This window comes from Lemur catta, chromosome 10 (assembly GCF_020740605.2).
Source record: "Lemur catta isolate mLemCat1 chromosome 10, mLemCat1.pri, whole genome shotgun sequence".
NCBI classification, from domain to species: domain Eukaryota; kingdom Metazoa; phylum Chordata; class Mammalia; order Primates; family Lemuridae; genus Lemur; species Lemur catta.
Genome location: NC_059137.1, coordinates 70,345,051 through 70,372,194, shown reverse-complemented (window position 1 = coordinate 70,372,194; position 27,144 = coordinate 70,345,051). Strand labels below are relative to the sequence as shown.

General features: G+C 39.1%; 2 protein-coding genes across 2 annotated transcripts in view; both read left to right on the top strand.

Moving 5' to 3' along the window:
• CARNMT1 (carnosine N-methyltransferase 1) overlaps positions 1–6,752 on the top strand; it is a 44,922-nt gene extending 38,170 nt beyond the window's left edge. Inside the window, exons 7-8 of the mRNA XM_045562578.1 lie at positions 2,963–3,066; positions 4,097–6,752. Of these exons, the coding sequence (XP_045418534.1) occupies positions 2,963–3,066; positions 4,097–4,198 (206 nt within the window). The 3' untranslated portion in view covers positions 4,199–6,752. The remainder of the gene's footprint in view (positions 1–2,962; positions 3,067–4,096) is intronic.
• Positions 6,753–18,661: 11,909 nt separating this feature from the next.
• On the top strand, positions 18,662–25,255 carry C10H9orf40 (chromosome 10 C9orf40 homolog). The gene is made up of 2 exons (XM_045562785.1): positions 18,662–19,402; positions 23,999–25,255. Exons 1-2 carry the CDS (start codon positions 18,971–18,973, stop codon positions 24,155–24,157), a joined length of 591 nt encoding a protein of 196 aa, XP_045418741.1. The 5' UTR covers positions 18,662–18,970; the 3' UTR covers positions 24,158–25,255.
• Positions 25,256–27,144: the final 1,889 nt, after the last annotated feature.

Here is a 27,144-nt window from a genome sequence, read left to right as displayed (position 1 = left end):
TTATTTTTTTTCTTTCGATAACTCTGTCTTTATGATAGTTATGTCCATGTTTTATTAATCTTTATCCATATATATCAGATATGCTAGGTGCTTGGTCAATGTTTGTGGATGAGCAACTAGGTAATAAATATGAAAAACTGCTCAGCCTCAAGGAAATACAGATTCAGATTATGTATTATGGCCTATCATTTTCCCCTTATCAAATTATCAAATGTTTAATAAAAATGCTTGTATTTTTTTTGGAGGTATGATTGACATATAATAAAATTCACCCTGGTTAAAATGTACAGTTTGATGCATTTTGAAAACTGAATAATCACGTTACCATCCCCACTATTAAGACCAGGAACATTTCTATTTCCATCACCCTAAAACATTTCCTTGTACCCCTTTGTGGTCAGTTCTCTCCTAATGCCTGGCAGACACTATTCTGGTTTCTGTTACTACAGTTTTCCGTTTTCCAGAGTGTTACATAGATAGAATAGCATAATGCTTTTGACATTTATCCTTATACCAGTGGGTTGTTTCTTTTTATTGTTGAGTAGCATTCCATTGGATATACTACATTTTGTTTATTCTTTCACTGGTTGGTAGACATTTGGGCTGTTCCCAAGTTACTGTGATTATGAACAAATTTGCTATAAACACTGGGGTTACAAATCTTTGGCCACAGATTTTCATTTCTCCTGGGTAAATACCTAACAGTGGAATTGCTGGGTCATATGTCGTAAGTATATTTATAACTTTACAAGAAACTACCAACCTGTTTTCCAAAGTGACTGTACCATTGCATTCCCACCACTTGCCAAGGTGTTGAAACGAGTACTGCTATAACTCTTTTGGAAAGCATTTCGTTAGTTTGAATCAAGTCAGTAAAAATGTTTATTCTCTTTGACCCTCAAGAAATGTCTTTGTGCTGTAATCCTAGCATTTTGGGAGGCCAAGGTGGGAGGATCACTTCAGGCCAGAGGTTTAAGAGCAGCCTGAGTAACACAGCAAGATCCCTGTCCCTACAAAAACATTAAAAAATTAACCAGGCATGGTGGCGCACCTGCAGTCCCAGCTACTCAGGAGGCTGAGGTAGGAGGATCACTTGAGCCCAGGAGTTTGAGGTTGCAATGAGCTATAATGATGCCACTGCACTATAGCCTGGGCAACAGAACAAGACCCTCCCTCAAAAAAAAAAAAAAAAAAAAAGAAGAAATGTCTTTGTAAGGGAAAATCTGAAATATGCACAGAGATATCAGTTGAATTACCATTGTTAACAGAAGACTGTAAAACATGTACACCACAGCTGTTGTCTTTAGATGCTTTATTGTATATTCAGCCCTAAACTGGGCATTATGGTGGGTTCAAAAGAGACTTAAGACATGCTCCTTGACTTACGTAGCTTGCAATCTGGGTAGAAAACAATGTGAATTACACGAAGTTATCAGTAAGCAATGCAGTACTGTGTTAAATGAGTTTTAAAGTATGCCATATTAGGAAGAATGAGCAGTAGGGCTGATGACTTGGATGGATTTCATTCAGCAAGGTTTTGAAACATGGCTAAAGATTGAGTTGGAGGGTTGGAGCTTTCTAGGAGGTAGAACACAACATGAGTAGAGGTAAAGTACAGCCTCAGTATGTACGAATCATTGGAATGCATATATGGAGAGATAATAAAAGCATGTTATTGGAGGCTCTTAAAATACAGCAGGAACAGCATAAGCTTTAAAAGCTGGAAAGACTTTGCTGTGAGGCTTTGAGGTAGTCTGGGACACAGCAGGTGTTCAATAAATGGTAGATCCAATCATTTTCACTAATATTAATAAAACCAGTAGGAATTTAAGCTCAATAGAGTAGTTTGATAAGGAACCATTGTTATCTTTTGAAAAGAGCAATAAACATTATATAAATTATAGTCATGGTCATTTTTTTCTAGTAGTTTATGTAGGATACAAAAGAGGAGAACGGAAGAAAAACTTTTTTACCCTAAGTATGATCTACAGATTGGTGAGCCTCTTGGAAGCAAAAACTTTATCCTATTTGTTACTTTTGTCTCCCATGATTAGCCCATTATATGAGGAGTAGAAATATCTGGTTACAAGATTTATAATTAACCCAGTGAAGGCAGAGAGAAGACTGTCTGGTCTGAAGTATAACTGGGTTAAGTGATAATGTTGCCTGGCTGACGCTGATGGACTAGACATAATGTGACAGATTGAAAGATAGGAAAATCCTGGTTTGAATCAGATGTTAGTTCCTTGAATACATGGAATGAGAGAGCAGTCAAGGGGGAAATGTCATAAAAATAGCAATAATAGCTGTGATTTACTTAGTGCCTTATTTATGACAGGTATGTTGCATATTATCTCACATTAAAATTATGTTAACAGATGAAGCAGAATTAGTGACTTGCCCATAGACATACAATAAGTGTTAGAGCTGAGTATGAATAGTATACATAAAATGCCAGCTCTAGTGTCACGTCCTCCTTCCAGGAAACTTTCCTTATAACTTCTTTTCACCCCCTACACTCTCTCCTACACAGTCTAGCTTGAGGCCCTTTCTCTGTTTTCTCATGATATCCAGTTTGTAACTGCAGTTTTGCATTTACTTACGGAATTATAATTACAGAATACCTTTGGAATTTAGGGACTTAGCATTTTCTGATGCAGCTACTCCTTCAGTAATTTGATAGTCATAGGTGAAGGTCCGTGGTGTGGAGTATCACAGTGCAAAGCAGGTATTCGAGGGGCATTCAGTCCTGGAGTAGTGTAAACCCAGCTCTCAGATGTCAGTTGGCCAGAGTTTCAGAGGTGTGGGTAAGTGTCCTCAGCAAATGTAAACATTCTCTATTTCTTTTTATGTTGGTCTCATCTACCACCTAAGTTATTATTTAACTTGGAATTCAGTCTAACACAGCTTGTATTTCATGTTTATATTTAAGTAATTCATTAATAGTATCTTTAAACCATAGGTCCTTTGCTGTACCACTTTGAAAATCTGGCAAATGAACTTTCCATAGAATTGAGCTATGAGGATATTAAAAATGTTGTTCTGCAGTATGGATTCCAGGTAGAGGTAAGGATGGAATGAAATATTACCAAAGTTTAACTTCCAAAGCACTTAAACAGGAATAGTGACAATGGCAGTTACTTTACTTCTTAACTTCTCTGTTTATTTATCTGTAAAGTGAAGATAATTCAAGTTGAGTATCCCTTATTGTGTGGACATAGACGGATGGTAATTTTATACAATACTTTTTTTTTTTTTTTACTTAGGCTGCAGTACATCAAAGCATTCAATATTTTTAATAATTTTGTGCACCTGTCACATGTGGTCAGGTGTGGAATTTTCTACTTGGGGCATAATGTCAATGCTCAAAAAGTTTTGAATTTTGGAGTATTTTAGATTTTCGGGTTAGGGATGCTCAACCTGTATTACTTAGCTTTCAGAATCATAAGGATTTGGGATAATGTCTGTATAGAAGGAAGACTGTAATCCCTGGTGAAATAGCCTTTCAATAAGTGGTAGCTGATCATTATCATGATATTGGCCTTAGTGGACTCTCACTGATAGATACCAAGTAGACTAGGCTTTGGGAGGAGTAATTAGAGGATGGGAAGGCAGGTGTAAGAGGGATATTGTTCACTATATGTCCTTTTGTACTGCTTTATCTTTTTTTACCATGTACATTATTGTAAGGTTTTATGATATTTTGACTATTGTGTTCTAGTTCATTTGTTTAGAAGCATTTTAAAAATAAGCAGTGTAAACACCTTCAAGGGCAGCTAATAATATACAATAGATTTGTTCTTAAGAATACAGAGAAGCAACATATTATAGTAGTTTAGAAAGTTCGAGCTCTGGGGTTCGGCTGCCTGGCTATGAATCCCAGTTACACCACTCACTAGTGTGACCCTGAGCAACTTACATTACCCGTTCTTTGTAAAGTGGGATTTCTAATAGTACCGATCTTATGGGAGTAGCTGTATGTAATAAATGAATATGCTTAAAATAGTGCCTGCCACTTACAAGTGCTCAGTATTTGTTAGTGGTGGTGTCATCATGACTGTCATCATCATTGTGATGATTATTATTTGCATTTCAGGTGGAAGAAGAATCTGTCTTGTCAACGTATACTGTGAACGATCTCTCTATGATGAAATACTACTATGAATGTGTCTTGTTTGTGGTCCGTAAACCACAATAATAGTCTCAAGTGATATTACCTGGAAAAAAGTTTAATAAGAGCAAATGATGAAATAAACAACTCAAAATCAGCTATCAGTGATGACAGGACACAACCTCAAATCAGTGGTGCCTTCTTATTCCTAACAAAATTTAGAAATAGTGTCTATTTTCTTAATATGTCTATTGCATTTTCAGAAATATACTATGCCATGCAGATTTGTACTACATGAGTAAAAATGGAGGAAATGTCTTCAAGTATACTTTTTCCTTGAAACCCAGAATCATCTTTCAGTAGAAAAAACCTAATCTCCAGTGTCTTCATGAAGCTGTCTGTTGCAAGTCTGCCATATAAATGATTAATAGTATTGAAGTCCATAATAATCTTCCAGTTTTTTTTTTGTATGCATTGCACATGTTATTTTTAGAAAAGTCTGAGGATCCTCTGTCATATTCAACATCTGGAATTGGGACTTATGTTTACTTTAGGCCTAAGCAATCTATACAGAAAATGTGTGTCTATTCTTTTATCATTCAGATTATTTTTTCTAGCTTAGCTGAATTTAGAGAAGCATCAAACATTTCATTTTTGTGAAATGTCAAATTTATAATAGTATCACAGTCCAGTAAAATGCATTCAAGTAACTGAGAAATTAACAAGTCTTTTGGCTACACCAAACTGAACACTTTATGAATGCATACTCATCATGGATCACTTTGAAATGTGTGAGATCTCAGCAGTTGAAGGGAGGCATAAAACCTTTGTTAAAGGTAGTGCTAGGAAACTGGGAAAAGAAGAATAAAATTTACCCATTTGAAATGGATGATTTCAAACTATAAATGCAGAGTTTGTCAGTGTGATGTTTACAATAATGTCTTTTCTTTAAATTATCTGGATTATGAAAGCAAGCACTTTTTTTCATTAAAACAATTATATACTAGTAAAAACTGTCATAATAGTATTAATGTGGGAAATTTTGAATATGAAATTCAGGGATAAATTACTGCCCATGGTCTGTGTTTTCATTATTATAAGCAGCAGCCATTATGTAATTTCAGATTAACACCAATTTTGTTCTCTGATGGATGGAGTTTAAACAGTATATGCTGCTTTAAATTTCTACCTCTAGCAGATCTTTATTGGAGGGAGTTTTCCTTTGTAATTTTATAAATGTATATTATTCTGTTTCCAATAGCTTGGAAAATGGAGATGACCAATGTTTTAACCTTTTCTTGGAGAAAAGGAAGAAATCTTGTTGAATATTTTCACAGATGATTGTGATTGCTTTAAATGACCTCTGTGGCAATTTGAATTAGATAAATTTAATCTCAGTAATGTGCTGGTAGCATAAATGTCATGTTTTAATAGGAAAACATATTTGTAAATCTTAGAACTTTGTCACGTAGGTTGGGGGAGTCACCACCCTATTTGGCATGTTACAAGTGTGTTGGGGGGAACCTTTTCTGCAAACAGTGATGGAACTTTTGTGACCTTTACTCTTCACTATGCAGAGGATTCCATGGAGTTAATATGACTTTTCAAATTAGGGAGGTCTGTGGGGAGGTCCTCCTTTTGAGGTTTTTTTTTTTTTTTTTTTTAACTGTTTCTCCTTTTGTGTCCCTCAGTACTTGGCAGATGAACATTTGGTGGGAATGAACTTGAAATTAATTTGCAAGGGGGAAAACAAAACCAATTTTTTTTAAGAAAAAAAAACTTACACGGTGCATAAGTATTTTTAAAAATCCATTGAACAGAAAGGAATGCATACTGTTTTTGAGTGATTTAGAAATGCTTTTTATTCACTGACCAGTATTCCCTTTTTTACAACTTGTATCAAAACAGGTTTCTTTGTTTTTCTCACAGTAGTAAAAACAGGTTGACACTGGGGGGTTGGCTTTGTTACTTAAAATTTTTTTGCTATTAGGTTTTATTCTTTAATAATGTCACTTTCTAAATTATAGCATATATTTTAGTTAATTCTGCAATCAGTCATTTCATTTGTTGTTAATTTCTCCCTCGTATCATGAATTTTTCTTAAATGTTCTATACAAATTTACATCACTGTTTCGTAAAGCTTTCCTAGTTAATATATTCTAAACTTGAAATGTGGTATCAATCAATAATAGAAGTGTCACTGGAGGATTTATTTAATTTTGTTTTTCTTAATTTTTAGTCCTAGCTACTAAAGTGTGTAAGCCTTAAAGTTTTAATTTTTTTTCTTAAATTAGCTGTATACACAGATGTTTTTATTCATTTTCATAAAGTGGAAGGAGATAGGTCATTGTGCTTGCTTTTCTTTAATTTCTATATTCTGAAGCAGTGCAGATTTAGGGTATGTTAATCAAGTGAGCAAAGTGGAATATGTAAAATATAAAGAGAAGCTGTATAAATCACAGTATAAAATTATGAATTTGGGAACTGTAAAATGTACTGTATTTATATGTAACTCTCATTCTAAAAGTTGTCACACAGGCTGAATTGGAAGCTTCATGTCTGCATGAAATTTCCTATATTTTTAACGTGTATGATGGACCTAATTTTTCTTGAATATTAAAGTCTGCTGATTACTATGAAACAATATTTGCTTGGTTGTTTCCATCTAAGTTAGTGTAACCATAGATGGGGGAATTTTAATTCATTGAGTACATATACTTTAAACACTTGGATTAGCCTATTTTTATGTTTCTAGAAAGTCAGTAATATGAGTACTTGGCCTTTGAGTATGCCAGGCTTTATACTATTTATTTTCACTTTGTTTTATTTAAGTTCACTGTAATGAAGTTGGAATCTACCAAGAAAAAAAAGATTAATCTTTCATTTTGAGTAATAGAAAAAGAATTATAGAGGAAACCAGTTGAAGGAAGGCTCCAAGACCAGCCATTAGTAGGGTGAACACTTAGATTTTCTGGGTTCATTTTCCTGAACTATTGTTATCTCAGGCGAGCCATTCTGAGCTTTTTTCTCATCTGAAAGACAGGATTAATACCACCTTTTCCAAAGGGTTTTTATTAGGTCATATGAGCTTTTATGTGTGTGTTTAAAAGCATGTGGTAGACAATTTCTGTAAATGTAATTTCAGTGTCTGCTGACTGCTATACAGTGATAGAAAAACATGCAGGTTGGTAGCAGTGCATTAGTTGTAATAATGGTAAGTAACCCTTTGAAAAATGTTTCAGTGGAATCCTGGGAGGAACTGTAAAAAATGGTAAAATGGTAGGTATGGGTACAGATTCCAAAAGGTTGGTGGGAATTATAATAAAATTTAATAGTACGTAGCAGAGAGGGAATAAATAAAATTTCATGGAAGGTTACGCCCACTCTATAAACATGCTAGTACATGTGTCTTACATGTTTATTTCTCTTTGATAGCTACTTAGAAGTGAGATCATTCAGTCAGTATGTATGCACATTTTCAGTTAAGTTGCTTTTCAAAAAGACTGAACCAATATACATGCCAACAACTGTGTTTAAGAACCACCATCCATTCCATGGTCAGTACTGGATATGGCTGAGCTTTTCCTTTTTGTCAGTACAGCCATACCTTGTTTTATTATGCTTCACAGATGTTGCATTTTTTACAAATTGAAGGTTTAGCAACGTGGCATCAAGCAAGTCTATTGGCACCATTTTTCCAACAGCATGTGCTCATTTTGTGTCTCTGTCAGCATTTTGTAGTGATTAAAGTATTTTTAAATTAAGGTTTGTACTTTTAGATAAAATGCTATTGCACACTTACTAGACTACAGTATAAACATGACTTTTGTATGCATTAGGAAACCAAAAAATTTGTGTAACTCACTTTATTGTGATGGTCTGGAACTGAACCCACAATATTTCCAAGATATGCCTTTGTGAGAAAAAATGGCATCTAGTTTAATATTCATTTAATTATTAGGAAAACTAAGCAATTTCCATGATTTTTAATGGCCAAAGAGAGGTGTCTTTAATCTGTCAGCCTTTAGGATTTCATGTGGCAGACCCCAGCCCCAAAGTTAGTAAACACATAGGTTCATCAAAGAGAATATTGGCTACAGCCATGAGGACTGCCTTGAGTTCTGTCAATGGAGAGGAGCAACCATATCTGCTTTTGGTCTTACATAGCTGGCACTAAAGCAGAACAGCAACAGCTCATTGGACCTCATTATGTTTCATCTGAGCCAAATAATCAGTGAAGGAGGCCTAGGAGTGTAGGGGAAACTTGGAATCAAGGACCCCATTGAACCAGTGGCTTTCCTTTAGGCAGTGTAGTTGGCCATAAATTTACCCCCAGGAAGATTGCCACTTTTTCATGTAGCACTAAAAAGCTGCTGGGGCCAGGTCAGCTACACTCCTGAATATACTATTTCTATTTGACTGGCAAAGCTTGTTAGGTTCTTTTCACCTTGTTAGTCATCAAGTCCAAGTAGACCCACCCCAAAATGGGGATATCAAGCCAAAAGGTCTTAAGGCCTCAGTGAGTCACATGTTTTCAATAAAAGCCTAGCAGCAGAAGGCAGAAGCTGCCTTCCTTTGTAAAAACACGGGTGTACTTGGTGGCTGGCTCAGGCAGTTGTTCCTATTACAGTGAGTACACTGAGTACTCAGGGAGCCATTAAGTCTTTGGCCTTTTTCTCCTGCTGAGGTTCTATGTTATTTCTGCTGGACCACACAGGAGGGGACAGTCCATGCAAAGTACTCCTTGAAAGTGAGACAAGATGGGGAAGTACAGGCATAAAATACATCAGTGCTATTATACCTATATGGGATTGGTCCAAAGAGCCCTGAGAACAGATTATTTTTGAGGTGTCCAGCTCCTGGTCAAAAACTTGTGTGAATTTTCAGGTCCAAACATTTAATTACAAAGGCTTTGCCTGGCAGGCATCACAATAAAAAGCTGCACACTCCACACCAGACTTGGGGCACAGCCAGTGCATTGCAGTCTCTAAAGGGAATTGCACCGGGCTCTGTCATGCATTGGATAGCGCATTGGACTTTTAAAGGGAATTGCACTCAAGGACTTGGGCCACCCCACCAGTCATGCTCTTAAGCATATCTACATTCTTAGCCCAAGTGCCTCTGCTGAGACTCACTGTGTATGTGTGTGTGTCTGGGAGGGGGTGGGCGGAGGATTGAAGGCACTTCTGCATTCTGACTTGGTACTTTTTCTACTCCTTTCCCTCTCCCCCTCCCCACTTTCACCCCAGGGATATACAAAACTGCGGGAGACTTTTCAGAGTTCCTCAACAGTGAGAAGACGACCTGTGCGGATCCACCTGACCCTCAGCTGTTGCACTATTCCATGGGGAAAAATCAAAGAGACAAGTTGGTGCTTTCTCTGGTTTAGCCTCTTGCTTATATTAATACTATTTCATTAAGTGATTAAAGTCCTGTTACTTTCATTTTTTCTTGCCTTAATCAGCTATTCCAACACCTGCCAGTTCAGCTCCCTCTGGCCCCCAGTAATTTGTTTTCCTTCCCTACTGTAAGCCCTGTCCAAACCCTATCAGTTGATTTAAGGTCTTTTTTCCTAGAGGAGCGCAGACCAAGAAGTTTAACATGCACATCAGGTACTACCAACACGGATGCCAAAAGACCAAATTATCCCCCAGCTGGGACTAGAGGGTGGCAGAGGCTAGTCCACAGGGACAGTGAGAAGGGTGGTTGTGGGGAGGGAATTTGATTGCAGTGTTTTTCTCCCCATTGGCCTGTCTTCAGGTTCAATGCCTGAGTACTGCTGCGACTTCCCCCATCTACCCTCAGCGTCCATTGAGTGTCCAGCCTCCAGGACCCCTTACTTTCAGTGCTGACCATAATCCCAAAGGACACGGTCCTGAACACCATAATCCTGAATGTTGAAATCCTGAAAGAACAAAATCCCTGAAGTCTAAAATCCCTAAAATGTCCAAAGTTCTGGAAGATTAAAATCCTGAATTTTGAAATCCTACAAGCCGAATTCTGGAGAAGGAATTAGTTTGTAGTGTAGTTGTATCATGTTAGGTGGAACTATTTATTATTGTCTTTATTTGGAAATTAAGTATGGTTTAAGGAGATGCACGTGGGTACCAAGTTGACAGGGAGCAGACTTGTGGACTTAATTTCAGATGTCAACTGGATCAAGGAGTAACTAGAAACCTGGTAAAGCATTATTTTGGGTGTGTCTGTGAAGGTGTTTCCAGAGGTGATTAGTGTGAGTATGTGTGAGAGAGAGCCAGTTTATATCTTTTTTACTGATGCATAATAGTACATAGTTTCAGGGTACATGTGATAATTTAATACATTCATAAATTTATAAAGATCAATGTACTTGGGATATCCATCAACTTAAATATTTGTCTTTTCCTTATGTTAGAACCAATCAAATTTCTTCTCTTCTAGCTATTTTGAAATATACAACAGGCCAGGCATAGTGGCTCACACCTGTAATCCTAGCACTCTGGGAGGCCGAGGCAGGAGGATCGCTCGAGGTCAGGAGTTCAAGACCAGCCTGAGCAAGAGCGAGACCCTGTCTCTACTAAAAAATAGAAAGAAATTATCTGGACAACTAAAAATATATAGAAAAAATTAGCCGGGCATGGTGGCACATGCCTGTAGTCCCAGCTACTCGGGAGGCTGCTTAAGGTGTGGTTGTTAGTTAATGGAGGCTGTGGTGAAATTTTGCTAGGGATGAGGACATTACGTGGGCCAGTCCTTGGGCCCCACTGGTGGCAGGGGTGGGCTGAATGTGCCTATCCTTGGACCTTTGAGTGGCATACCCTGACACTGGTGTTAGCAGGTGCAGACGTACTAATTCTTGGGCGCAGGTGCTGGCAGTGGCAGCACTGGGCTGTGCAGGTGGGTGGGTTCTCAGGCTCTTGGGCAGGCTTTGCACAACTAGGCCCCCAAAGTGGGTCTTTTCTAGCATTCCCATCCCTCCTCTTATGTATTTGTGATTGATCTTCAGCAGGAATTTCCTGCTTCTCCTCCAGCAGTAGTGCAGTGGAGGATGCTAGGTGCCAAATTATTTTCTGTCCCTTTCCCCAAAATGAAGATTTGTGCTTCCACTTTTCCTCCAGAAATAAAGGATCTTTGCCTTTGTCCTTTGAATGAGAGGGTTTCCCACCCCTCCCTCCGAGGCAGAAGAGGTTTGCTTCTACTCCTCCCCAAAAGCCATGTCTGTTCCCTGGGAAAATGTTTGCTCATCCTTCATCAGCAACTTAAGGCTTCTGCTTATAGGGAAATAGGTGAGCTTTTGTGTCTACCCCACCTCAGCAGCAGCTCTAATGTGTACCTTCGCCTTCCAAGGGGTATCTCTCCAGTCTCCTGCCATGTCACCAATCTTTCTTTTGAGCATCCCACGGAAGGCCATGAAAAAGGCTTACGAGTAGAAATATCCCTTGTGACTGGGACCCAGCTATTCCAAATAGATGCTAGTGCACAATTGCCAAGAATGTAAAATTTTTTCAGATTTTGTCTTGGTAGCTTATGAGGAAGTCACCTCTTCCTCTTGTGTTCTGGCAAATGTGAAAATGTCATGTGTCCCATCTCTTCTTAAAAAGGCTTGTCCCTCTTTAATTGAATTTATTTAATTGCCTTGCAATGTCAGTCTTGTAGGCTTCAGAAAAACTGATTTTGTAGATTATAAAGAAGCAGCATAGAAGAATAAGGAAAAAATACAAAGTTACTTGTTATCAAGATAGCTACTGCTTCACAAAGAGACACAGTCACCTAACTACATGGGAATGTCTCTGGACCGGCTGGAAAGAAATGCCCTAAGAATAGTCCATGGAAAGGAGAGAGAGAGAGAGAGAAAGAATTTATCTACTAGTAATAATTTGCTTAGGGGAAGATAACAGTGTTGGCCTCTAATGAAGAAACTTGCAACCCATCCATACAAGATACCAGTGACACCAATATGATCTGAGGTGGCTCAAAGATGTGTCCCATATGCCTTCTATCCCTATTCCCCAGTATCCCACCACATAGGCAACTACTGATAATAGTATCATCCCAGAAACATTCTGTGCATTACAGAAAGATTAGAAAATATAGATATGCACACGTACAGGTATATAGTGTATATATGTCTTACCTATATCTTTTTAATACAGGCATTATCTCATTTTGTTATGCTTTGTAGATATGTTTTTTTTGTGACAACCCTGCATCAAGCAAGTCTATCAGTGCCATTTTTCCAATAACCTGCTTACTTAGTGTCTCTGTGTCATATTTTGGTAATTCTTAAGATATTTCAAGCTCATTATGATTATTATTATTATTGGCACAGGAGTGAGCATTGACAAACTTCTAATTATTGTATCTGTTATGATGACTTGTGATCAGTGATCTTTTATGTTAAAACTATTTTAATTCTTGTGGGACACTACAAACTGGGCCCCTGTAAGACAACAAACTTAATTGATAAATGTTGTATGGGTTCTGACTGCCCATCAATGCACCATTCCCCCCCCATCCCTCTCCTCAGGCATCCCTATTTTCTGAAACATAACAAGATTGAAGTGAAGCCAGTTAATAACCCTACAATGGCCTCCAAGTGTTCAAGTGAAAGGTAGACTTGCATATCTCTCACTTTCAATCAAAATTTCGAAATGATTCGGGCTGAGAGAGGAGAGGAAGTTGCGGAAGAAAAGTCTGAAGCTAGAAGAGGTTGATTCACGAAGTTTAAGGAAAGAAGTCATTTCTATAACATAATGGTGCAAGGTGAAGCAGTAAGTGCTTATGTATTATAGAAGCTGCAGCAAGTTATCCAGAAGATCCAGCCAAGATAATTGAAGAAGGTGGCTACATTGAACAACAGATTTCCAATGTAGGTGAAACAGCCTTATGTTGGAAAAAGATGCCATGTAGCCCTTTATAGCTGGAGAAGTCAATGCCTGGCTTCAAAGCTTCAAAAACCAGGCTGAATCTCTTAGGGGCTAATGCAGCTGGTGATTTTAAATTGAAACCAATTCCTCTGATGGATTTGGAGAAAGTAAATTGAAAACGTTCTGGAAAGGATTTACCATTCTAGATGCTATTAAGAACATTTATGATTCACAGGAGGAAGCAAAAATATCAACATTAACAGGAGTTTGGAAAAAGTTGATTCCAACTTCATGGATAACTTTGAGAGGTTCAAGACCTCAGTGGAGGAAGTAACTGCAGATATAGTGGAAAAAGCAAGAGAAACAGAATTAAAAGTGAAGCCCAGGCAAGGCACAGTGGCTCACTCCTGTAACCCTAGCACTTTGGGAGGCTGAGGTGGGAGGATTGCTTGAGATCAGGAGTTCAAGACCAGCCTGAGCAAGAGCGAAACACAGACTCTACAAAAAAAAAAAAGAAAGAAAGAAAAAAGAAAAAGAAAGAAAAAAAGAAAGAAAGAAAGAAAGAAATATTAGCAAGGCAAATGCCCGTACTCCCAGCTACTTGGGAGGCTGAGGCAGGAGGATTGCTTGAGCCCAGGAGTTTGAGGTTGCAGTGAGCTATGATGACCCCACTGCACTCTAGCTCGGGCAACAGAGTGAGACCCTGTCTCAAAAAACAAACAAAACAAAACAAAAAAATTAGAGCCTGAAGATGTGACTGAATGGCTGCAATCTCATGATAAAAACTGAAAGGGTGAGAGGTTGCTGCTTATGGATAAGCAAAGAAAGTAGTTTCTGGAGATGGAATCTACTCCTGGCGAAGATACTGTGAACATTGTTGAAATGACAACAAAGGATTTAAATATTACATAAACTTAGTTGATAAAGTAGCCATAAGGTTTGAGAGATTTGACTTCAATTTTGAAAAAATATTCTACTGTGGATAAAATACTATCACATGCTACAGAGAAATCTTTCATGAAAGGAAGAGTCAACTGAGGGAACAAACTTTATTGTTATTTCATTTCAGGAAATTGCCACAGCTACCCCAACCTTGAATATCACACCCTGATCAGTCAGCAGCCATCAGCGTCGAGGCAAGACCCTCCACCAGCAAAAAGATTACAACTCTCTGAAGGCGCAGATGATTATTAGCATTTTTTAGCAATAAATTATTTTTTAATTAAAATCTGTACATTGTATTTTTAGACTTAATGCTACTGCACACTTACACCACAGTGTAGAGTAGCATAACTTTTATATGTATTGGGAAACCAAAAAAACTCCACAATATCTCTGAGATTTGCCTACATATTTTGGCCAATATATACTATTGTGTACCTTGCTTTTTTGACTTGACATTAAGTTTTGCCAATTGTTCTATATCCATACAAATAAATTTACTTCATTTAAAAAATAGCTGCACAGTACTCCATTATATATCATTAATAATATATTGTGTTAATTATACTAATATAGTATTAATATTATTAATATATAATATGTACCATACTTTACTAATAAGTAACATTTAGGTTGTTTCCAATCTTTGCTATTTAGAATATACTACAAGGCCGGGCGCAGTGGCTCACGCCTGTAATCCTAGCACTCTGGGAGGCCGAGGCGGGTGGATTGCTCGAGGTCAGGAGTTCGAGATTAGCCTGAGCAAGAGCGAGACCCCGTCTCTACTAAAAATAGAAAGAAATTATCTGGACAACTAAATATATATATATAGAAAAAATTAGCAGGGCATGGTGGCACATGCCTGTAGTCCCAGCTACCTGGGAGGCTGAGGCAGTAGGATCGCTTAAGCCCAGGAGTTTGAGGTTGCTGTGAGCTAGGCTGATGCCATGGCACTCACTCTAGCCCAGGCAACAAAGCGAGACTCTGTCTCAAAAAAGAAAAAAAAAAAGAATTATACTACAATGAATAAACCTGTACATACTTTTTTGTCTATTGTCAGTACTGTACCTGGAATATAAATTCCTAGAAGTAGACTTGTTGAATATGTGTCTGCATTTTTAAGTTTTCACAAATATTGCCAGATTGCTCTCTTAAATGATTATACCAATTTACATTTTAAAACAAGGAAAATATGTGTTTGTCTATATCCTCACCAACACAACCTCTTATTACCATTTGGATGATAGCCAATCTAATACTGAAAACTGCACTAAATCCTTTTGAAAGCTACAATGTCTTTTTGTTTATTTGGCAATTTACCTCTGCAGACAGCCTGGGAAAAGATGGTTTTGAGTGGAGAAACACAGATCTGGTCAGTATCCTAGCTTCATTATTGTGTGAGCTTCCCTTTTTCACACATTCCACAAATATTTATTTGAGAACCTGCATTGTGACAGGCAACAAACTTAGTTCTAGGGATTCAGTAGCTGACTAGATAGATACTGTTTCTCCCATCACAGAGCTTGTATAGCAAAGGAAAGGTGTCAAACAAGTAATTACATAATTGTAAGTATTAAGGTAACCATTATAAAGGACAGGTACTGGATTCTGTGAGCACATGCAACGGGGTAGGAGAGTGCTGACTTAGAGAAGACTTCCCTGAAGAAATGCCATTTGAACTGGGGCCTGAAGGATAAGTAGGACTTACACACACACACACACACACAACACACACACAATCTAGGATATATATTTCACTCTTGAAGAAATTTGTACAATTTTCTTTATACTGGTTGAGCTCATCACATAAGATCAGGCACGTCATGGTCAGTGGTTTGAATATTACAAGGTTGGTGAACAGACTGAAGTTCAATTTCCTACAACATATAATACAATTTCCTATAATAAGGAAACAGGAATCATAACTTAAAGTGAAAAGTTACACTATAATATATCCTTGAAGTCAAAGTAAAATCTTTTGGGAAAGAGTTTTCTGCTTCTACTCAAGATGAAGTAACAGACCAAATTTACCCTCTAACATAAAGCCACCAAAAACGCGGACAATATATAAAACAATATTTTTCACATGGGACATCAGCCAACAAAGGAAAGTGATTGTCAAGAGACAGAAAACAAACAAGATGAGCCCTACTTATTGACCAGGATATAGGATCGTCAGAAGGAACCTCAGAAAAGTCTTACAGAATCTCTGGATTGAGGAGGTGAACTTGACAGTCCAGGGAGACCAAGGCAGCGAGAGTTTGCAGGACAGAGTACCTGAAAGGACGGAGCTGCACATAGAACACTGGAGATCTTCCTTGAGTAATCTGCAGAGTACCTATCAGTGCATGTGTGTGAGAAAACTACCCAAGGCTAGAGAAATAAGCACCTGAAAGTATTGAGGGTACAGAAGCCAGGGCTTACACAAGGTCAAAAGAGTGCCCGTTCCCATACCCGGGCTGGAAGACCATAATTCACAGGGAACTGGGTATGGCACAGAGAAAGCTTTTGTCTCAGTAGTGTGGAATAATTAGCCCTAGACTAAACAAAGCTCAGGTCCCACTCACCAGATCTTGTAAGACCCAAATGGGCCAAACTATTTCTACCTACCTTAACAGCATCCTAGAACAAAACTCAAGAATATTTATAGAAATACAAAAATATTTAGCACCCAACTTAGTAAAACTCCCAATATCTGGTGTCCAATCAGAAATCACCAGGTGTGCTAAGAAACAGAAAAACATAATCCATAGAGAGGAGAAAGATCAATCGATTGAAACCACTGACAGATATTAGAATTGGCAGAAAAGGACATTAAAACAGTGAAAATAACTGTATTCCATACGTTCAAAAAGTTATATAAACATGGAAGATATAAAAAAAGACCCAAATTGAACTTGTGGAGATGAAAAGTACATTATGTGGGATGAGTAAGTACATATTCATCAACAGATCAATGGATAAACAAATTGTGATATACCCATACAAATGGAAAGAACATGTAACATGGATGAATCTCAAAATATGCTGAAAGAAGCCAAACATAGTATATAATGTATAATTCCATTTATGTAAAACTCTAGAAAATGTAAATTAATCTAATAATGACAGAAAGTAAATCAGTGGTAACCTGGGAGGGCGGATAAAACTTTTGAGGGTGATTGATATGTGCATTATCTTGATTGTGGTCATGATTTCACAGGTGTATGCCTAGGTACAATTGCACACTTTAAATACATACAGTTTACTGTATGTCAGTTAGACCCCAATAAAGCTGTTAAAAAAACCCCAGCTAAACCAAAAATATGTTATTTAGGAATATACATGCAGATGGGGAAGTTACAAAGAAAACGCAAAGGAAGGATTAACTCAAAATTCAAAATAGCAATTACCAGGAGGGAAAAGGAGGGAGGCACCAGTGGCAGACGCACACATAGGGAGCTTGTCATATTGTGGTACTGGTAGTATTCTGTATCTGAAACTGAGTGCTGGGTGTCTTACTATCCTTCTTCTATCTACATGCATGTTTTATACAACCTTGTGCATATGATAAATTTTACAATTTAGAAACAAAGAAAGTCTGTGGAGAGGAACACAAAGCAATAAATCATTAGCTAAACTACACTATCATTTTTGGGCAGGGTTCCCTCAAAACCTTTCAAACAAAACATCTGATTGCTGGGATTACACTCTTTCATGGCTGATCTGTACCACCGGTTAGAAAACGGCAAATTCTTCATCTGTTTGAGACAGACGACTTATCAATTTCAAACAAGAGAATGGAAAGATCAAACAAATGCTATTGTTTACTACCCTACCTTGTTACATTTTTGTGCTTGGGAAGTAAATAATCAACCCATCCTCTCACAACCACTTTGAGGTGTAGGGGGATGGGGCAATTAATATTTAGATAGTATCTACCAGCTAAAATAATCTTCCTTGCATACTTTTTCTTCAGAATATTAGTTTCCCCCTTCAAAGCACTGATACAGTCTTATTTTCTTCCATTTTTGTTTACTTGGTTACTGTCTATCAAACGATTAAAATATAAGCTATAATAAATATGGTTTGGTCGTCTCCACCTCACTTTTTCTAACACACAATTTTGCTATAATGAAACTTTTGGAATATGGACTGATCACCGCACAGAGTAAGCAGGAACTCAGGCTCCATGCACACTTTCAGAGCCAAACCATTGCAGGTTTCAGCCGGCAAGGAGAGGAGCTGTGCTCCAGGCTTCGTTCTTGCCAACCGCCCAGCTATGTTGGAAGAGCTGCACATCTCGTCTGCGACTTCGTCAGTAAGTTTTTAATCAAGGGATCTTCCAGGAACGTGTTGCCAGTTTCAATTTCTACAGCAGCCGCCCCAGAATAAACACTCGGTTTTTGTGTGCGATTTTTGCATGTTAGCTTTAGCCTCAGCCCTGACTTCTCTTCAGTCGTTTGTTTTGAATAATAACCTAGCATAAAGCCTCTTACTACCTTATTTAAAAGTTTGTATAATTCTTGTCTTAAAGTCCTGGAGATGTCCCCGTGGTCACTGACTTGAGGAAGGAAACAGTAACATAGTTAAGAAAACGCCTTAAGTCTCCTCCAGAAGCGTCTAGAACGTACTCCGTTTCACCTAGCCCGGAGCAGTATGACCCGCAGTCACGCCCCTCCGCGGGCCGCTCGCCGGGGTTTTTAAGGAGGTCGCCGCCGCCTTCCCGCCTCCCCCCGGGGCGCGCACTTCCGGCCGCGAGAGCGCTCGGGAGCGCGCCCCGTGAGCTTCCACCAACCAGCAGCTCCGCCCGGCCAGCGCGAGCGCGCGCGCACGTAGTGCGCAGGTTCGAATCTCCACGGCTTCGCGGTTGCTCCCCAACGCCCGGGCCGCACCTCGGCGGCCGCGAGAGCAGTGCGCGCGGGCTGCGCCGGGTTCGGGCCGCCCCGGCCCCTCCACCCTCTCCGTCGGCCTATCGAAGCCTCGCTGGACTTCGGCCTCGCCCTCGCGCGCTCCGCCCTCGCCCGCCACACCCGTAACTATCGGCGCCCGGTGTCCCGCGCCGGGGGCGGGAGCCCGAGCCTCTGGGCCCATGGCCAAGCGGCGGGCGGCCGAGCCGGTGGCGTTCCACGTGCCTTGGAAGCGGCTCCTGCTCTGCGACTTCGCGGAGGAGCCGCCGCCGTCTTCGCCGCTCTGGAGCCGCCCGCCGGGGGCCTCGCATCCTGGGCAGCCTCTCGGGGTCCCAGAGCTGCAGCGAAAGCGCAAAATCGACGCGGGGGCCATGGCAGAGTCTTCGGCTTCGCCCAGCAAGCGCCGTGACAGCGGGGACAGCAGCGCCCCAGGCGGCCAGGAGGCCGAGGGCCGCGGCCCGGGAACGGGCGAGTCGCCGCCGCTGCGGCAGCCCGTGCGGCCCCGCGGGCCGGGGGAGGAGCCCGGAGACGCCCGGCCCCCGAGGGGCGGTGGCGACGCCGGGGCGGGGCGCGCAGGGCCCCCGAGCGGAGACTGGGGGGCCGCCCCGCGCCAGGTAGGGCTTGGGGCGGGGTGGGGGAGGGGGCGAAGGGGCTCGTCTTTCCCGCGACACACGACGCGTCCGGGAAGGACCGGAGAGCCCCACTCGGGACTGTGTTCATTAAGACGCCCCCCGAGGCGAAAAGCCGGCGTCGCCGCGCCGGGATGGACGCTGACCCCCCGGCGACGCGCGAGGGAGCCCGACGGGCGGAAAGCGCTTCCCCAGTCTCGGGGGGAACACTGTTCGCGTGGGGAGTGGCCGGGCCGCCTCCGCGCGGCACTTTGTCGGAGGGAAGCCGGAGCGTGGGGGTCGTGGCCGGCTGTAGACCCTGGTACAGACGTTGACCGTGACCAGAGAGAGGTTCAGCCCAGCGACAACCATCAGGAAAAGGTGTAGCGTGCCTTCCTTGGTTTGACGGTGATTATTCTAGAATTCGTGATGGATTCTTTAGTGGGCGACTAATGTGGTAGCCGTCAATTCATTGGACGTGGCGTAGGCTGTTGACAGCTCTTTTGGCAGAGAAGGACTGCCCTGTCTTGGGAAAAGCTTTTTAAACTTAGTGTTAAATCTGATCCTATGAAAACGGGTTGTTGTTGAAAACTAATTAGGGCCCTAAAGTAACGCGTGTGTGAGAATCATTGGGGGAGGGTCTTGTCCCTCTGGACCTTAAGAATCCTGAGAAGATCTAGATGTCTGCTGTTTAGTATGACAGCCACTAGTCAGGTGAGACTGCTGAACGTTTAAAATGTGACTAGTCCAAAGTGAGATGTTTTGTAAGTGCAAAATACACTCTAGATTTCATACGTTTAGTAAGAAAGAAGGAAAATAAAATAGTTCAAATTTTTATATTGCTTACCTGTGAAATAATTGGGGTATATTGGATTGAATAAAATAAAGTTAATTTCACAAGTTTCTTTTACGGTTTTAATATGGCCACTAGAAAATTTTAAATTATGTTTGTGGCTCACGTGTATTTATTGGACAGCTTTGGTGTACACTGAGGAATTCAGACTGCTTTTTTACAGTTCCAGAATGACTGACCCCAGGGGTTTTTGGGAATGGAAGAACTAAGTAAAAGGCTCAGAATTCACCAAACTCTATTCAACCACTGCAGCATAGTATTCACCCCAAATTTTCCTATTCAGTATTTTATGACAGAGTTTATCAGATGCCTTTCCAAGAAAAAAATTGAAGTTTCTGTAGCATGTTGAATTTTCATGTGAAAAAGCCAATAAAATAATGAGTTTCATAGTCGAGAATGATTCCTCCCCACCCCAGTGGTTGTCAGAAATTATCTTTTAGATACCTTTTTAGATTTAATCATTTTGGATGAAAGTAATGCATTGTAAATATTTCTACCCTTGGGTTTTTTTGGAATTTAGAAAACATGAACCTTATTTTAGACTTTTTTTCTTCAGATTGCTCTTAGATATTCAAAATCAGCTCACTCAGAATGATAATGATAGTCATCCAAACCTATGGGATTTGGAAATAGGGACTTCGTAGTTTGAAAACTTTTTGAAAGTTTTTCACACTTTTTTGTTACCCCACCCACAGGCTTGTCTTTCCTACCAGAATACATTGACTGCAGGATGCCACACGTTGATAAGTGGGAAATAAGGAAATGGGAGGTTGGGAGAACAATGGCAGTTCTTCAGTAGACGGCTACAAAGACACCTGCTTTAGAATCTCTTAGACTTACCTGTATCTTACCCACAGCAGTGACTGTAGATCTGGCAGCTCTCTATTTTCTGAAGTCATGGCAAGTATGTGGCAGGGAAAATGATTGGCTCCAGAGGTTCCTTCCCCAAGACTAGTCCTTTTTCTTTTGACAAAAGCCCAGTAACCACATGTTCCTTCTTTTTGTCAGCTTGGTTCCTGGAGCTGCTGCTCCTCTGCAAACCTAAGTGAGGGACATGCTCTTTCCAGTTTCCCTCTCTCCTTCCTGCCTCCAAAGACACAGGCTTTTTATTTTAAGGGTTTTACAGCTCATTTCCAAGGGAAAACTAGATATAACAAAAACATAGAGGAGTAAAAGGCTTTTTCAGTTCAGTGCAGTAAATGCCTGGTTTCTGTTGTGCTCAGAATAGAGCTTAAGTTTCTTCCCTCACCCTTGAGATCTCATTTAGGAAATACTACTTCAAATACTTTCTGCATTGAGAATGGAATCTAGGCAGAACAATGGTACATCTTTTCTGTCCTGGAACTTCAGAGTATTTGCTAAGTTGTTTCAGATTTTTTTTTTTACTAGAGAACTAAAATAAAATCAGGTATTCATTAAATATTCATGCAATTTTTCCTCCTTTTTTTTTTTTTTTTGAGACAGAGTCTCACTCTGTTGCCCAGGCTAGAGTGCCATGGCATCAGCCTAGCTCACAGCAACCTCAAACTCCTGGGCTCAAGCAATCCTACTGCCTCAGCCTCCCAAGTAGCTGGGACTACAGGCATGTTCCCCCATGCCTGGCTAATTTTTTCTGTATATATTTAGTTGTCCAGCTAATTTCTTTGTATTTTTTTAGTAGAGATGGGGTCTCGCCCTTGCTCAGGCTGGTCTCGAGCTCCTGAGCTCAAAGGATCCACCCGCCTTGGCCTCCCAGAGTGCTAGGATTACAGGCATGAGCCACTGCGCCAGGGCTCATGCATTTTTTTTTTTATGTTAGTGTTACTTTATGCAGGTTCATTGCTCTGCCAGTGTTGCCTCTTGGGTGTTTCACGTTTTTAACAAAAAGTCAGTGGAAATATTTTTCTAAGGAGAAAGTGATTCATGATTCATAGGCTTATTGAAACATAAATACCTAGCAATATTGAGCAATTACTATGCTAAACCATAATTCTTTTTTTTAAAACCTTCATTCTTGTAATGGTTCTCCATTTTATTGATGAGGTCAAGATCAGAGTTAGTGGGTGGTAGTTATCTTTCAAACCCAGGTGTGGTGGCAGAGTTTGTGCCCTTAGCTACTAGGTTACACTAACATTAAAGGACCTTTTTTTGATCCAGCTTTTATAAGTAGATAATTTGAACAATAGATTTTCCAAAAGACAAAGAAAACTAGAACCTTGTTTTTGACTCCATCTTGTTATTAAAGTGAAATTTTTCTTGGTATCCTTTGACTTATTACATCTTTATCCCAATATTAAGAAATTCCTGGAAGACTCTTGATTCTCTGAGCCTTAGAGTGTAAAACGATGAATTCTTCCTGGTGACACTTTTTTTAGAGACTTGTGCTCTCCAGTACAGTAACCATTAAACCACATGTGACTATTGAGCATTGAAAAGTGAGTAGTCTGAATAGTGCTGGAAGTGTAAAATACATGCCAGATTTTGAAAACTTAGTAGTATGACCCAGAAGAATGTATAATATTAATTTTTAAAACACTACATGTTGAAACAATATTTTGGGTATATTAGGTCAAATACGATATTAAGGGTAATTTCACCTATTGTACTGTGGTTACTAGAAAAATTTAAATTACTTATGTACCTTCCATTATATTTCTGTTGGTGCTGCTATAGCAAGTATGAACTTAAAGTAAGAACACAACGTAGTAGAATAATAGATGGAGATATTCTGGGAAAGGTGTTAATGTTCGGAATTGTCACCTTAGAAGCCTGTATGTGATTTCAATGCTGTTTCCTTTGCACGAAGTATTTTAGGGATGCTTGTGAAATTCTGTGCCAATTTTGAACTTCATTGGAACATCAGTTTCATTTCGTAGTTACTTGAAATAATTTTGTAGCCATTCAAAGTAAGCTGCTGAATTTTTAAGGGGTCACCATTCATTTGAGTTTACAAAATTTTGATATATTGATTTAAAAGTTATGTCATGCATGAAGTGGTCTCTAATAAAATGATCAGTTTAAGATTTTCTTGCTATTCACCATGTTCGTGTCCTAATACTTTTTGGAAGGTCTTCAAAAAAAACCCCAAATGTACATTATAAGGGGTGTGTGATTATGTATTTTTAAAATAAATTTTTATTATCCTCATTGAAAGATAAAAAATGTTAAGACTATTTTCAGATATTTTCTTTGGGTTAAAAATGGGAGAGATCGAGGTGTGGTGGCCCATGCCTATAATCCTAGCACTTTGAGAGGCTGAGGTGGGAGGATTGCTTGAGGCCAGGAGTTCAAAGCTGTGGTGAGCTATGATCCAGCCACTGCACACCAGCCTGGGTGACAGAGTGAGACCTAGTCTTCTCTGTTTTTTTTTTTTTTTTTTTTTTAGCCAGTCAAATTTAGCAGTGGGGGGTTATATAACAACTTTAGTGACACTAATGTTAATAAGTTCTGATGACCCACTACCACTGGACCAGCTGAGACCCTGTCTCAAAAAAAATTTTTTTTAATTTAATCTACCAACAAATACTTTCACAAATCTATAAATATTAAAATGTACAGATTTGAGTACACAAAATACTTTGATGAGGCAAAAATGTGTATTTGTTAAAAATGCGAAGTAAAACACTGCAAAATCTTATGTGAGTTTGTTTGCTTTTAAAATAGAATTGTTTCCTGAAAAAATTTAACTTTTTGTAAGCCATTGATGTACTTTCATCTCTCTCTGTCTCTCTCTCTCTCTCTTTCTCTCTTTTTCTCTTTTTTCTGTAAAGCACAATGAAGAATTTTGGCAGTATAATACCTTCCAGTACTGGAGGAATCCTTTACCGCCTATTGATCTGGCAGACATTGAAGATGCAACTGGAGACAACCTGACAGAAGCAACACTTCAGGACAAGAATGAAGTGGCTGAGGTTGACATGGAGTCCTGACATAAGGAACTGAATAAGTGGGATTCATTGAATTTGAGGAAACATCTCTAAGTGAATTCATGTATTCTTAAGGAAAAAGTTATTTTCCATACTTGAGGTGGTATCATTTCTAAACCTGAAAAACGAGGAAAGATTGTTTTGACAATAAATATCTGCAGTTACTACTGAACCTCCCAATAGGGATTTGTCAAGGATATAGCGCAGTTGTTGGGGAAGTATTTTATGTATGCATTCTTAAGGAAAAAAGCTTTGTTTAGACTTTAAATTTGAAGATAGTGATCTTATGAAAAGAAATTCTGGCAGTTTTAGAAATAGGTGGGAAACACTCAAATATTCCTCCCATCTGCACCAAAAAGTTTATTTGTGGTACATGAAATAAATAGTTGTTTTATAATAGCAGTTACTAATAAAATACTTTCTAATACATTTTATTGACTCTTAGTTGAACAAAGCTGACTTGAACATCTATGCAAATTTAAAATGTGAGGGATTCTTTCTGAAAGCTAGTATTGTTTTATCTAAAAGAGCTTTCTAAATGTGAAGTAGGGAGAATTTCAATTTGGGTAGCATGTTTGCATAACTTCCAATATTTGATTGATGCTTGTTAAGGTCTACTATGGGCAATCCAAAATGGATAAAGAGCAATGAGAAATGAGTTAGTGCCTGACCCCTTCTCCTTTCCCCGAATAAGAGGAAAGAAATAATATGATAAGTTTCTTGGTTTTGAATTGCTTTGAAGGCATGGTTTTTATTGTTACTCTTCTAGACCTGTAGTTCTCAACACTGACAGCACTTTAAAAATCTGCCTGGAACCCACTTTTGAGAGATTCTCATTTAATTGTTCTGAGGTGGGCCTTGATAGAGCTATTTTTTTAAGCACCAATCCTCTTTCTGTCCATTCCTGTAATGTGCAGACAGGTTTGAGAACCACTAGACTAAGAGTAGTTTTTTCCTGTTTAAAGGAGATAATTAATTTGAGCTGAAGCAATGCTCTTAATTAGCTTTGGTTTTTTGCTCTGTTGATGGCTTTGTTACAACTAAATTATTGTGTTGTTATTACTATTTCATTGTTAAATAAAGTAAGTAATTTGTGTTTGAGTTATGTGAGTATCAGTGACTAAGTTAATTAACTTTTGTACTGCATCCAGAATTTTGGCTTTGTAATTGAGTAACTCCTTGCTTGTGTGTGTTTTGTTGTTGATGACCTTAGATACAAAATTCAAGAAAGATGGTAAATGCCAATGAGAGAGAGAAAACTTGATGTTTTGTGCAGGATTTAAGAATGACATTAGTAAGACAAACTGTAAAATATGTGGTCAGACAGTTCAAAGTTGTACTGCCACTTCCTACCTATGTAACCTTAAGCAAGTTATTTTTCATCTTTAAGCCTCAGATTTCTCACCTGTAAAATGAGAAATAATAAATAGTATCTACCTCAGAGAGACTGTTTATTGTCAAGCAATGTTCTAAGTACTTTACGTACATCATCTGGTGTAATTCTTGTAATCTTAAGGTAGATTGAGAGAACCTACCTTGTTCATTAGAATAAACATGCTCCCTATAGTTCCATTTCATTCTATTTTAACTGTTCCTAGAAGTTGCAGGATAGGAATTGGAATTGAAACTTTCAACTTACGATATTTTCAACTTAGAATGGTTTTATGACAACATAACCCCATAATAAGTTGAACGTACTCAATTCATACTGCTTTCACACCATGGTACAGTTGAAAAATTGTTATTCAAGCCATCATAAGTCAGGCACTGTGTGTATGTGTGTGTGTGTGTGTGTGTATAGAGAGAGAGAGATATTTGAAATAATTCCATCTTTTAAGAAAAGTTGTTTAGGGCTAACGTGGTGGCTCATGCCTATAATCCCAACATTTTGGGAGGCCAGGAGTTTGAGAGTGGCCTGGGGGACATAGTGAGACTCTGTCTTTAAAAAAATTGTTAAGTAAACCTCAGGTAACTTGGCAAAATTTCATTATGGATAATTTGAGATAAAGTGTACGTTTAAAAAGTTTTATAACCCTTCACCTAGATTATCTAATGTAATAAATTACCCCAGTACAATTATGAAAATCAGACAATTAACATTGGTATAATTCTAATATGCAATTATGAGGATATGGAAAGAGTGACTTCAGACCACTATTTTACAGGATATATGTCAAAAATGTAAAAATATGGGCCGGGTGCGGTGGCTTACGCCTGTAATCCTAGCGCTCTGGGAGGCCGAGGCATGTGGATCGCTCGAGGTCAGGAGTTCAAGACCAGCCTGAGCAAGAGCGAGAAAGAAATTATCTGGCCAACTAAAATATATATAGAAAAAATTAATCGGGCCCGGTGGCACATGCCTGTAGTCCCAGCTACTCGGAGGCTGAGGCAGTAGAATCGCTTAAGCCCAGGAGTTTGAGGTTGCTGTGAGCTAGGGTGATGCCATGGCACTCACTCTAGCCAGGGCAACAAAGTGACATTCTGTCTCAAAAAAAAAAAGAAAAAAAAAGGTAAAAAAATAATGAAATCTATAGACTTTTATTGAACTTTCACTGTTGTGCTACTAACATTCTTTTTCTAAGAAGCCCAGGATCCAATTCAGGGTCATGATATTAATACTTAGTAGTTGTATCTCCTTAGACCCGTTCAAAAAAATTCCTCAGAATTTCTTTACCTTTCTTGACCTTGATACTTTTTGAAGAGTACTGGTTGGGTATTTTGTAGGATGGCCCTCAGTTTTGGTTTGATGTTTCTCATAATTATGTATTCTTGGTAAGAACTTGATAGAAGTGATGTTGGATCCTTCCCAGTGTATCATACCAATAGGCACAAGATGTCATCTTGTCTCATCAGCAATAGTAACTTTGATTACCTGGTTAAGGTGGTATCTGCCAGTTTCTCTATTGTATTTAATACCTTCTGGGAAGATACTTTGAGACTAAGTAAATATCCCATTTGTTATATTCTGCCCACAAATTTTAGGATCTGTT

Coding starts and splice junctions, on each gene's coding strand:
- C10H9orf40 (XM_045562785.1), top strand. CDS start 18,971: ATGGCCAAGCGGCGGGCGGCCGAGCCGGTGGCGTTCCACGTGCCTTGG. Junction 19,403..23,998: donor GGGGGGCCGCCCCGCGCCAG/GTAGGGCTTGGG, acceptor TTTTCTGTAAAG/CACAATGAAGAATTTTGGCA.